At 41.8% G+C, this 13,857-nt stretch overlaps 1 protein-coding gene across 3 annotated transcripts in view; it reads right to left on the bottom strand.

Annotated features, from left to right (window-relative positions):
* Positions 1-13,857, bottom strand: part of Dip2b (disco interacting protein 2 homolog B) — a 190,604-nt gene that overhangs the window by 83,455 nt on the left and 93,292 nt on the right. For all 3 annotated transcript variants that reach the window (XM_027396571.2, XM_027396570.2, XM_027396569.2), the window contains exon 4: positions 9,545-9,670. In XM_027396571.2, coding sequence (XP_027252372.1) covers positions 9,545-9,670 — 126 coding nt within the window. The remainder of the gene's footprint in view (positions 1-9,544; positions 9,671-13,857) is intronic.

Raw genomic sequence — 13,857 nt, 5'->3', positions numbered from 1 at the left:
TAAAACCAAAATAAATCAAATTTTACAGATAGTAAAACCAGTATTTTCATTATTGGATTTATGGAAAACTGACTGCATTATGTTTCTGTATTTGATCAATTATGAAATTAGGTGTAGTGTTTCAATTCAATTACCTGCTTTGCCTGCTAGCCCTCCTCTGGGTGTTTAATGCCTTACAGCTATGGAACAGCTTAGGCTAGGGGAAAACATGGGTGGCTTTGGTGTCTGTCTTCCATTTGAACTCTGAGGCCCACCACTTTCCTTGTAACTTGAGGTTAAAATGATTCATTGTGAAACCTGTCTGTCCATTCAACAAATATGACTCAGCACTATCCCAGTGGGTGGGATGAGATACTGAGTGAGGAGACAGCCCCGCCCTCACAGGGTTTGGAGCCTAGTGAGAGTACATGCATGCTCCTCTGCCCCGCAGGGTGAACACCATCAGGGTTAGCAAGTGAGAAGACACAGCAGGGATGGAAAACAAGGCACAGGTGAAGATATTAACAAAATGGAAAGCAGCTGAAGCACACAAAGCAAACCTGACAGAGGTAAAGGTACAAGTGAGGAGCACAAGGACGTGCAAGGAAATATGCCTCCCTACGGCCACTGTGAGGCCAGCACGGCTCACAGCTACCAGTGTCATGCCATACAGTACTGATAAAAAGGGTGTTCTGTCTTTCTGATCTGCCATAGTATCTGATAGTCTCCTTAACAACAATTTAAATAAGGCCCCGAAGAGATGGCTCAGCAGCTCAGAGCACTTACTTCTGTATCACAGACACCTACAACTCAACTGCAAGGGCTCTGATGGCCCTTGGGCCTCCATGGGCACTCACACACACAAATAATAAAATTCAACTTTTTTAAAGACAGAATAACTTGAATAGCCTATTTCTTCCTTAAAAATGAAAGCAGGAACTACAGAGATGGCTTAGCGGTTAAGATCTTCCAGGAGACCCAGGCTTGATTTCCAGCACCAATCTGGCAGCTCAAAAATGCTGGTAATTCCAGCTCCCGGAACTCCAGCATCCTTTTCTGGCTTCCATGAATGCCGAACACATATATGGTACATAGATATAGATGCAGACAAAACGTGCATATTCATAAAATAAAAATAGTGAATGAGAGTAAAGAGAACAGAAACCTGAAGGTTAGTAGTAGAAAAAAATAAAAACATTTGCTATGACGATCACCCAAGGAATGTGGCTGCTACAGGTCACGACTCATGTAAAATTCTCAGGAAATGTGCAATGCTAATCACTGCTCTGGGCCTGTTGAGTTTTCTTTCTTTTTCTCTCTTTTGAGACCAGATTTTTGCTATGAAGCTAAGGCTGGATTTGTACTAGAGGACTTCCTGATCCTGTCTCTGGGGGATGGGTTTGCAGCCATGGACCACCATACTTGCCTGAACCTACAATTTACAAAAAAAAAAAAAAAAAAAAAAAAATCAAAATGAGCTTTTTTAAATATTATTTTTTAGTATTAAAAAATTGTCAACCAAGAATATTTGTAGGAATTTTGGCAAGATTTTAAAAAATTGTTTTTTGGTTTGGGGAATTTTTAATAATGTTGTTTATTTATTTGTTTGGGAGTGTGCGTGTGCCACAGTGCACTTATAGCAGTTGAAGAACAATGTGCAGGAGTTGGTTTTCTCCTTCCAATATGGGTCCTGGTACTGAGTTCAGTTGTCAGGCTTGGCAGCAAGTGCTGTTACCTGCTAAGCCATTTCACTGACCCAGATTTTTCGAGACAGGGTCTTGTTATGTAGTCCTGGATAGCTTGGCCTTGAACCTGTGACACTCAGTCCTCTTTTCTTTGCCTCCTGAGTGCTGGGATTACAGTCATGAGTCACTACCTAGAGCTCAAACTTACTGTGTTGTTGATGTTTGGTTCTAGGGGTTGAACCTAAGGCTTCATGCATGCTACGCAAACGCATTGCTACTGAGTTATGTCCACAGGCCAGAAAACAATTTTTAAACCAATGTTTCCTCTTTGTGGTGTAATGTGACTTAACATAGCATCATCTGATATTGTTTATCAGAAGCCTAGCATCTATTCCAGTAGTTCTCAACCTGGGGTCTCGACCCCAATAGTGTACCTCAAATATTTACATTAAAATTCGTAACAGTAGCAAAATTACAGTTACGAAGTAGCATCGTAATAATTTTATGGTTGGGGGTCACCACAACATGAAGAACTGTATTGAAGGTTCTCAGCATTGGGAAGGTTGAGATCCATTGCTCTACTTGGGTGTTTTGTTTTGTATTTTATTTTAGTTTTGGCTTTTCCAGACAAGGTCTCTCTGGATAGTCCTGACTGTCCTGGAACTCACTGAGATCCACCTGCCTCTGCCTCCCAAGCACTGGGTTTAAAAGCATGTGTCACCACTGCCTGGTTATCTTATTGTTTTTAAGGGAAGAAAAGTCCAAAGTTTACTGTTTTTCACTGCTATCACTTTAGTCATGTGTGAACTTTATATTTAAAATGCTTACTTTAAAAAAGTAAACACTTGGAGCTAAAGAGATGGCCCAACAGTTAAGGGCACTAGATGCTCTAAAGACCCAGGTTGGACTCTCAGCACTCACACAACAGTCCACAACTGTTTGCAACTCCAAGCTCCAGGAATCTACACAGCCACCCAGGAATAAACATCCATACACACAAAAATTCTGAACGCTTGTTGTATTAGCCATTCACTGTACTCCTGGGTCCTTTTCCAAGAAAAATCAAAGCAAGTACCTATACATGAATCTTTCTTGAAATAGCTTAAAATAGGAAACACCCCAAATGTACAAGTACCAACAAACGGATATGTAAACTAGTCTACCTATGGGGTGGAGCCTGACTCAGCCAAGGGCAATCTGCTGGGACAGATATAACACAAAGGAATCTCAAAATATTTAAGCTGAAAAACAGCCAAACCTTTCCTCCACTGTGAGAACAGACTACATGGCTGTTATATAAGCATCTAGAAAAATTCAAATTAATGTATAGAGATGGAGAGCATGTTAGTGGTTACCAGGGGCAGGGAAGATCAGGAGGAATTCAGGAGAAGACAGAGACGGTTATAATCTTAACTGTGTTTCTATGTCAAAACATGGTAAAATACATTCCCTAAATTATGTGCTGTTAGGCTGTAGCTATATCCCAGAGACAGAGTGCATGCTTAGGATGTGCAAGGTTCTGGGCTAAACCCTAGCACTGGCTCCTCCATCCCCAACTATTTATTTTATGTCAACTTTCTTCAATGAAACTGTTTTAAACACTAATTTTAAAAGATTTATAAGGATGAAAATGACACCTAAAACATGTAACACCTGAAAGACAGTGACATATATTGAGGAACAGTATAAGCCAGCCAGACAGTTCCTGGAGAATAGTTCCTATCTGAGCTGGAGAGACAGCTAAGCAGTTAAAGGTACTGACTGCTCTCCCAGAGGTCCCAGGTTCAGTTCTCAGGACCCACACGACAGTTCCCACCTCTGTATAACTTCAGTTCTAGGAGATCACATGGTGAATACATATATACACAGGAAAAACCTTCAGGTGCACAAAACAAAAAATCTCTTTTTAAAAGAAGAAAGGAAAATACATCCTGCCATTGGACACATTCAAAGATGCCAAAATGAGGTGTAGACCCTGGCTTAGGCAAGTGAGTAACAACAACCCACTGAAATGACAGGTGACACATGCCAGCCTAACAACCACTCAAAATAACACGTCTTCTCAACTGGGCATGGAATAGGTGACTTGAAGCAAGCACTTCAGAGAACAGATGAACAAACCTGCCAACAGAACAGTTAAGGTTTTATCTTCTCGGGAGGAGAAAGGTGGATGAGGTTCCATCATACCAAAAAGTCATTTCTCCTGCCTGGATGGCCAAGGACTTCAGTACTTCCAGAAACACTTCGAGGAGAGATGGTTTTTACCCAGGCAAGGGAAAATTTAAAACTTGGGAAGAGCAGGAGTGTTCCCCAGAGCATTCAGGAGGAAGAGGCAGGATGATCTCTGTGAGTTCGAAGCCAGCCTGGTCTACAGAGCGAGTTCCAGGACAGCCTCCAAAGCCACAGAGAAATCCTGTCTTGAAAAACCAAAAACAAAAAAAAAAAAAAAAAAAAAAAAAAAAACAAAACAACAACAACAACAAAAAACAAAAACAAAAACAAAAACCCAAAACTTGGGAAGAAAACTCATTCCGGAATAAGAAAGGGGTCTAGGAGAAAGCATATGATATAACAAGGAAGATGGGTTAGTTCTGGGCAGCCAGAGAGCTCAGAGCTGAAGATGCTTGCTGCTCACTGGACAAGCTAAGCTGAGGGTTTCATTCCCAGGACTCATATGGTGCAAGGAGAGAAGTGGCCCTTGCAGGTTGTTCTCACACATACCTTCCTTGTGAATGCACAAATAAACAAATAAATGCAATTTTTATTTTTTTAAAAAAGGGTCGTTCTGGAGATGGGAGTCTATTTTAGGCTACAAACTCTGAGCCATTTAAACTAACACTAAACCCACAAGAGTAGACACTCATTTGTCATGCAGCTCTTAGGGAGACTGAAAACTACCCAAGAAAACTTTTATATTCCACAATAATCCTTGTGTGCAGAAAGCTGGGTAGGGAATGAAAAACTAATCAGAGAATCTAAGAGCAGGACCATGAGCTGCCTGACAAAACAAGATGAAAGGAACAGTCACTAATTACTCAGGGTCTCTCCATCTTTATGTATTACTAAACAGTTTTTCGTGGGTACTCTCCGCAGCTATTGAAAAATCTGCTTAGAAAACAAATGCTATAAATATACTGGGAGACAAGATACAATTTGTGTTGTTTTGTTTAGGTTCTTTAAGACAGGGATTCATGTAGGTCAGACTGGCCTCAAACCAGCTAAATAACTCAGAAGGACCTTGAACTCCTCTGATCCCCCTGTCTCTACTTCCCAGGTATTGGAATTACAAGCCTGTGCCATGACACCCAGCTATTGCCCAATTGGATGCTAGACTGAGCACATAACAACCCTAGTGCTCCAAGTTGTCAGAAAGCATATCCTCAACATGAAACAGTCCAGAATGAGAGGCGAATATGCCAAGTGACTTAAGGAGCGACTTTTTCAATCACTCCACTCTAAATGCTTAGTGGGAACTGTTAAATGGCTTAGTGGGTAAAGGTGCTCCAGCAAGCCTGACAACCCAAATTCAATCCCTGGAACCCTCCTGGTAGAAGTAGAGAACCAACTACACTGATTAGTTCCTCAAGTATGTGTGACTATAGCTCATAACCCCTTTGAACAATGACAGTACTCTGACAACCCAGACCCACCACTCACTGGGGTCTAGTCTATCCACTGTTTACTTTGTGGTTTTAAATAAACTATAACCCTTGGGGAATTCTGCAAGCTGGTAGTCTATCAGATTTCTCCTTTTCTTTTCTTTTTTTTTTGGGGGGGGTCTATGTACCCCAAGCTGGCCTCAGACTTAGAATGTTAACTAAAGAAGACCATGCACCCTCTGCATGTGGGATCACAGGTTTGTGCTACGAAGCCTGTGGTGTGGTGCTAGGGACTGAACCCGGGACTTTCGGTGTGCTAAGCCTCATCCCCTTTCAAGTAACATTTAACTGACTGAATGGTGTTTTGGTCCATAGCTCTCAAGAGACAATGGCTAAGTAACATATACTATTATAGTATTGTGCAGATATGGGCAGCTGTTAGGTGACACTTGGTAAATGGATACACTCGGGAAGACGGAAGCTTCCTGCTACTGTTTTACAAATGAACAAGTGACGCTGTGACCATGGACATGCTGTTGTCTCATGTCCAAGAAACATCTGGTCTTTCCACTTTCCACAGCATTTGTGAGAAACACAAGTTTGGCAGGACAGTCTTTGTTATGTGAAAGTCCTCTGCACAGTGCAAGGAATCTTAATTCCGTAAAGTTAGATGAAAAATTAACAATATCTCAATGTGTTCCAGGACATCATTTTAATATACAGAAATATAGAGAATGAGATTAATAGTATGGCAAAAGTTTAAAAACAAAACTACAGAGAGAAAAATTTGTTCTTGTCTTCCATCCCCAAGAGTAACCATAGTCACTGACAAGCAAGACCCTGTACGGGATCCCACAAAGCTTCCCTGCACTAGAGCCAGGTTTGGGGTCACCTGCACACTCTGGCAGAAGCAAACAATAAGCCCACACAGCTGCAGAAAAGGCTCAGAAGCAGAAACAAGTAAATCAATGCTGTGGGTTTGCATTGTTTTCTGTATGAATGAGTAATGGTGCTAACAAAGAACCTCCACAGAGAAAACTGTAAATGATCTCAGCACATAAGAGAACTGGGTGACAGTAATTCAAGCAGTCTACAGGATGGGGAAAGGCCAAGGCATTAAAACTAGGAATCACAGCATACTTAGAAAACTTAAATTTCCAAATCCATGGTAGTTTAGTGTATGCACCAATAGTCACATTTTAGACTGACTGATATCCTATTATTTGAGAAGTACTTATGAACAAGACAAATCATTTCCCATACCCACTATTTACTATTGCTTCCAAACTGCATGACACCATAAAAGAAGACAAAATTTCTGGGGTTTTCCTCCTTAAACCTTTCTGATCAGGTAGCTCTAATTTTCATCAAGTTAGGAATCCAGGTGGCTGTGCACCTCTCAAAGTGAAAGCAGATGAGTAGTCAGTGCCCCACAAGTGAGATCCATGAACTCAGCACACGAAGGGAAAGAGCCTTCAAACCTGATGTGTGAAGTGACAGCTTAGTGTACAAAGAGCAAAGGCTAAAATATTGTGAAGTGAGCAAATGTGGCTCACTTGATTTTGTGGTTTATTTGTGTATACGAGGTAGGATGTGTGTGGAGAGGGAGCACTTGGGGGGGGGGGAGGTGAGCCTGTAGAGGCCAGAGGCTGACACAAGGTATCTTCCTCAATACATTTCCACCTTATTTTTCAGACAGGGTTTCCCCTGAACATGGGCCTTGTCATTTCAGCTAGGCTGACCACCTGGCCAGACAACCCCAGGAATCCATCTGCACCTCCCCATGCAGTGCTGGGGTCAGAGATGACGGTGGTGGGGATCCAAACTCCACTGAGCCATCTCTCCAGCTGCCCACCTTTTGATCATTTTTATAACTGGCCAAAAGTTGACTTTAAAAACATTCAATGATGAGCAATCATGTCATTTCTCTTCTTCCCTTTTCACACCTAGTATAAAGCCTCTTAACTTGGGTAGCAAAAGTAGATAAGCTAGATAAAACTGTGATATCAGAGTTAGAGGTCACAGGTCCTGGGACATGTTGTTAGTGTTTTACACTGTAACATGGCAGAAGTAGCCAATGCTCTTTTGTTTTGTTTTTCAAACAAAAAACAGGGTTTCTCTGTGTAGCCCTGGCCGTCCTGGAACTTATTCTGTAGACCAGGCTGGCCTCAAAATCAGAAATCCGCTTGCCTGTGCCACAGAGTGCTAGGATTAAAGGCATGCACAACCACCACCTAGCAAGAATGGCAAATTCCACTGATATCATTGAAGGTGCTAGCAGATCCCTAATGATACAGTCCTCCCACCTTCCCTCTCTGGAGCAAAGTACTTATACTTAGTATGTGCAGAATGGCTGCATAAGACCACCAAGATCTACCTCACTGGGGCTGCATGAGGCTGCTGGGGAGGGACCTTTTTAACATCTCTGGGGAGACATTTTTCCACTTGTAATACAGATGTCCCTAACAGCCTATGGAGGTGTTTCAATTCCTATTCAGAAACCTCTAAAAGAGAAGATAAATGGACAGGAAGCCCAATCACCCTTCTCAAGAGGACTGTGTCTTCGTCATGAAATTATTAACATGTGTAATGTGATCAAGAACATGCTCCATCTTGAAGGTTCCACACAGAACAGAGCGTGCATGTTTAGAAATACAGAGGCTTGCAGTAGAAGACTGCAAAGGACTATGGTTTCATTCAGCAGGGTGACTTCTTTCCAGAACCGCTAAGGTCCCCTCTGGCAGTGACTTTTATGAAAGGGTTTATAAAAGTGAGCACTCTCACTTTCAAGCCAAAGCCATGAGAGCAGCCATCTACTCTGAATCCACACTGCTTTAACAGGGGCAGGGAGAGGACTGCTTCTAAGAACTGCATGTCATGTTGTTCCCCATTCTTTGCCATTTACTGAAACTGAACCTTCAGCCACGCTGCAAGGGATCTGCCAACATGGATGGCTACTAGACTGAGAGCCCTCTTTGTGCCCAAGGACCCAACTTGTATACGATACAAATGTGGAAGGGAACCCATCCAAGATTCTGAATGAGTGGGTCTCAAGTATGCACCATTATGGACACAAAATGCCTCATTGTGTTAGTCTGCTAGAGGTATCCTGTGTTACATTTTGAGAAACACTTGAAGCCACAGAGCTATTTCTCTTTCAAACATATTGACACCACAAATGTGAAGGGAAAAAAGCATACACAGCTAATGAAGCCACAGCAAACCCAAGTGCTCTGAGAAGTTAGTCAACCCCTAGAAGAAAACTGTTAACATGAGCCTGGATCCATAAGCATAGCTCAGTATGGTAGCTGTGAATGAAAACCAACCACACAGCAGTGCATCCCTCCAGAGAAGAACTCCAAAGCCATGGTGGGAGGTGCTGGGGGTGGGGGCTGGTTAAGAGCACTTGCTGCTCTTATAGGAACCAGGTTCAGTTCCCAGCACCTGTAACAGTTTGTCACTCTGATTCTAGGGTACCTATTACCTTCTTTTGGCCTCCAAGGTAGCAGGCACATACACAGTGTACATACATACATGCAAGAAAAACACTCATACACATAAAATAAAAATAAACAAATCATTAAAAATATTGTCTGGTATTTGATCTAAGGAAAAAATATGGTTTTTTATAAATTTGGTGAAGCATTCTGAACAGGAAAAAAATTTGAGCATTGTCTAGTAGATCCTAGGATATGAAGTTCTAATTCCTAAATTCACACTGGAAGGAATAAAGGATGGAAGGATATCTATTTCCCACTCATCTCTGGACCTCACTAGAAAAAGGAAAACTTTAAAGTAATAAAAATACATTAACAGATGTCTATTTTTTCATATCTATTTGAAATTCATATTAATGTCCTCCTAAAACCTTTAATGACACACAAAACTCTAACCCAAGTCTACCCTCTCCTATGATGGTTGTTGAATTGAGATGAAGCATCAATTGAGGAGACTAATGGGTTAAATCTATGACTACATGTCTCATTTGGAGAGAAACAGAACAGCCATGTCTTCAGTGAGGGGCCCAGTCTGTTGTTTACTGATGACATGAGTATGGATGTTGTAGTCAATCAATGCTTCAGATTCAGAAGGGAGATATCTGCCCAGATCTGAGGATGCCTTGTGTGCTGTGCGTAAGGTGACCACACCCACTACTTTCAGAGTTCAATCGTTAGGTTCCTTTGATGATGGGTGCAGAGTTCCAGGTCCACCTCAGAAAAAAAGGAAATATTTCCAAACTCCCAGACAGTAACTGTCAAAGAGAGGCTCTGATAAACCTACCAGGAGGAGTGCAAGCATCCGCAGGAGACTGGACAAATGTGGACCGTCTTTTGGTGGGCATGGGCAGAGCCATTTTCTGTTCTTTGTGTTTTGCCAGCGCAGCCTGAACAGCTTCTGTATGGATATCTGAAAAGTCAAACACAGATTTATTTGCACTTGTGCTAGATGGTAACCTCGGAGGGATGAACTATTGGTACTTACGTTGTTCAAAACCCCAAGGGGGAGCAGGTTTAGGTAGCTTTGTTTATCTTTTGATTCAGATCAATTAAGACAAAAACCAAAGAGATAGAGACAAAAGAAGTCAAGGACAATTACACAGAGAACAGTGAGGACTGTGGGACACACAGCGAAGGACTGACTAGAGGTGGTGGAAGTCTAGCAAGCATCCGTGCCCAGAGGGAGCCTCACCTCTAAGTGAATCAGAATTAATTCTAAGGAAAACATTAATGTGCCCTAAACTGAAAATGTTGAATTAGAGTATCTGCAAAAAAAGGATATGTTGAGCTGTCGTCAGAAGGAACTTGGTTGACCCTGTGTGGGTCTGTGCCGCAGAAACAGAGGGGATGATTCTAGTCTACAAAGTCACCGGGCACATGTTACTCATTTGCCAGCCTGCACACAGTTCTGGCCTCTTGCACATGTCATAGAAACCTCAAAATTAACATATTCCAAACAGAACTCTCACTTCTCCACCCCACTACAAGAAAGCCTGGATCACTCTGTGTACAGCATGATGTACTCTGCTACTGCTTTTTGTTTGTTTGGATTTTTTTCTTAATTTTTTGAGACAGGGTTTCTCTGTGTAGCTTTGGAGCCTATCCTGGCTCTCGCTCTAGAGACCAGGCTGGCCTCGAACTCACAGAGATCTGCCTGCCTCTGCCTCCCAAGTGCTGGGATTAAAGGCGTGTGCCACCAATGCCCAGCGGGCTTTGAAGTTTAAAAGCCCACTTAATTCCCAGTTAGCTCTCTGCCTTGTGATTTTTATCTCGGGATGTGAGCTCTCTGCTTCCGTTCTAATCCCATGGTGGGGGGCAGACTCACACCCTGAAACTGCAAGTCCTAATAAATGTTTTCGTTTACAAGTTCCCTTGGTCATGGCGTCTCATCACAGTGACATAATAGTCACTAAGATAGTACTGGTGGCCAGGTGCTCATGAAGAAGTCAGAGCCTGTTCATTCCTTCCACTATGTGAGTCTCAGGAAGGGAACTCAAGTTATCAAGCTTGACAGCAAGTGCCTTTACCCACTGAGTTAAAATAAACACTCATGTCATTTGATCATTTCCCCACCGACTTTTGGCTTTATTTTCCCTAACTTTTCTTCATATGCTAGGGATATACAAATTGCCAAGAGGTAAATTTATACTGTTTTCCCACTATCATAAAAATTTTTATGTTGCCTTTTATTGTATCATTAAGTCTTATGATAGAAGAGTCCCTGGTTTCCTTTGGTATGTGTATCCTTGTATGGTTCAGAGCTCTAAACCAGAGAGGTGAAGTAGGAGACAGGGTGTGCTCCAGAGCATCTCCCAGCTGTGTGAGCATCAGTATTTCAATAGTACAGGTGTGCTCTGGTGATCTGCAATACTAGCTATATACCACACAGTAAAGATCCTCAGAAATACACTGGTCTACAGCTGAACTTGCTATTCTACCCCAATAGTATTCCCACAGGCCTAGGTGCCATACAAACTGTTGTAATTATGAGATCACCATAACATAGTTAATATCTAGCTATTGCTTACACTTCTCTGTGTTTGCTAAGCCATTCTTCATTTTTCCAAACAAACCTCAAAAGTAAGTTCTCTGGCTTTGCAAATCCTCTGATAACCCAGTTCTATGTACCAAGAGGAGCAGAAAAGACAGAATTTAAAGCCTATATTCCACATTATCTGCTTTGATAAGTCCTTTTTCTTTCGCATAAACAGCTATTTATACTTCAGAAGGCTTGGGCAGCACCAGCATGAAGCCTATCCTCAGCAGCATGTGCTTCCCCGCCTCTCTTTCAGATGCTGCCTTTGTACCCTGGGCTGTGTGAAGGACTCTTGTGTTTTCATCTATGTTTCCTCAGAATGCCATGCTGTGCTCAAACCACAAGAAGTGCTCTGTCACTACAGGTCCACATCTTCTGTCGTCTGGAGTGTATTAATACAGAAGGACTGACCCAGAGCACTTGTACCAGCTACCTCATACAAACAGAGAACAGATCTGGACAAAGACAAGAGGAGGTCTCGTCTAGATGACAGAGGGAGGTACTGCTTCATTTCCCCAACATGAAATCAGAAGGATCCAGGCTGATAGTGAGAATTTGTAGTAAGATATGAAGTGATTCACTTGGACTGACACAGCCGAGTTTGCTGTCCTGCTTACAATTAACCAAAGGAAAATTTTATGGGTCATTTTGTCAACAATGAGAAAAATGAGCAGTGGGAATTGCTCAGTGGCCAAGCACTTGTCTAATATGTGTGAGGCCCTAGTCCAATCCTAGTTCAATCTCTAGAATCACCAGAAAGGAAAAAATAAGTAATTATATGTTACAAAAACAGTCTAAACACATGCAACACAAGAAGTAATTATATGTTACAAAAACAACCTAAACACATACAACACTGAGTAAGAACTTTGCAAGATACAGCAGCTCAACAGTCAGGTACGTTTTTCTCTCAAGTTTCTGTACCTATGAATATTAAGTAATGTTCAGTCTCTTGCATGCTGAGACTATAGGTGTACACCAACCACCATGTCCAATTTGGGTTATTACTTTTAAAAGCACAGTACCAACTTACTTTGAGTTCTGAGATGATATAATTTTGTGTGGCATTTATATTTATCATATTATTTTAGTGTTCCCTAAGTTTATCCAAATCAAGATTACCATCTTATTGAAATTTTGACACTATCTTATAAAACAGACATAGTAAAATGTTCTTGAAAGGGCCCTTAAATTAGAAGAAGTATAGTTCATCACTCTCTTGGAAAATAAATAACCAATTACAATGCAATAAAGTACTTTTTCAATGACAGGACAGAAGCAAAGTAAATGCTCTCACTTGGTTCTTTATCTCCCAAAGTATTTTTACGTGTGATAGGAAATATGAGAGCAAAGCTGCCAAAGCCAGGCATCAGCCCTGCTGATATGCCTTTAGGAGGCTTAAACTATCTGCATCACTAAGAACCACACAGTAGGAGTCACAGCATCAGGTCCAAGAACACCAGGCCACCCAACTGTTCTATGTGAAAACTCTGGCACAGACACTGGTGTCAAAGGAGACAGACCCAGTTGCTCTAGCCAAGATTCCTACTGATCAGAATATAACAGCCCTTCTAACAGAATGTGATGGGTTCAACAGTGCAGGATTCATCTTGATCTCTGATAAGGAAATAACTTCTGAAATTCAGTCCCTGGACAAAGCTGACTTTGGATTTCTCTGCCAGAAGCCATGGAAGCTGAGTATCGTTTTCCAGTTTAACAGGGTGATGCTAATCTACGCTGAATGTCCTTTCTCATTTTATTGTTTTATTTGGGGTGGCTAATTTCTCAAAAGATCTACATCAAGGGTGCTGTTTGATGGACTTCCTTTCCACTGTAAGCATTAACTGCATGTTTTCTGCACCTGGGAACAAACCATACGTGTAGAAAGCTGCACCACTCCTAACGGTCAGAAGGAAGAGGTACTAACTAGACCAGCAGCATGTTTAAGGTCCTTTGGCTGAGCACCAAGAGCAGGTCACGGATCCAAACTCCTAAAAGCAGGGGCTGGAGAGATGGTTTACCAGATAAGAGCAACGGCTGCTCTTCCAGGAGATCTAGGTTCCATTTCCAGCACCCACATATCAACTTACAAAAGTCTGTAACTCCAGTTCCAAAGGATCCAATACCCTCTTCTAACCTCCATGGACAATAGGCATACAAATGATGAACAGACTATATGCAGGCAAAACATCCCCACACATAAAATAAATACTCTGAAAACATAAGCTCTTACAATTATATCTGAAACATTAAGTGCAAAGGCTATTTAGAGTTAACTATGACCGCTTGGAATGTCACAGGTACCAATCAGCCTGTGCTAAATAAGAACTTTTTCCAGTCACACTTAACAACATTAAATTACCAAGCCTTTCTATGCACCCACCACTTTACTCTGAACTGCAAGTTTTGCTAAACATCCATTATGCTTTTGAGCTAATTTGCATGTGGCATGTCATATAGCCTTCCTCATAACTGGAGAGGCAGAGCACAGAGGTAGAGGCTCTCTTCCTTCACCCATGCAGCTGTTGGTATCAGGAATGTCAGAATTCTAAGACCATTCT

The sequence above is a fragment of the Cricetulus griseus genome, chromosome 2 (genome assembly GCF_003668045.3).
Source record: "Cricetulus griseus strain 17A/GY chromosome 2, alternate assembly CriGri-PICRH-1.0, whole genome shotgun sequence".
NCBI classification, from domain to species: Eukaryota; Metazoa; Chordata; class Mammalia; order Rodentia; family Cricetidae; genus Cricetulus; species Cricetulus griseus.
The sequence above is the reverse complement of the archived record's forward strand: the minus strand, read 5'-3'. Positions and strand labels throughout refer to the sequence as shown.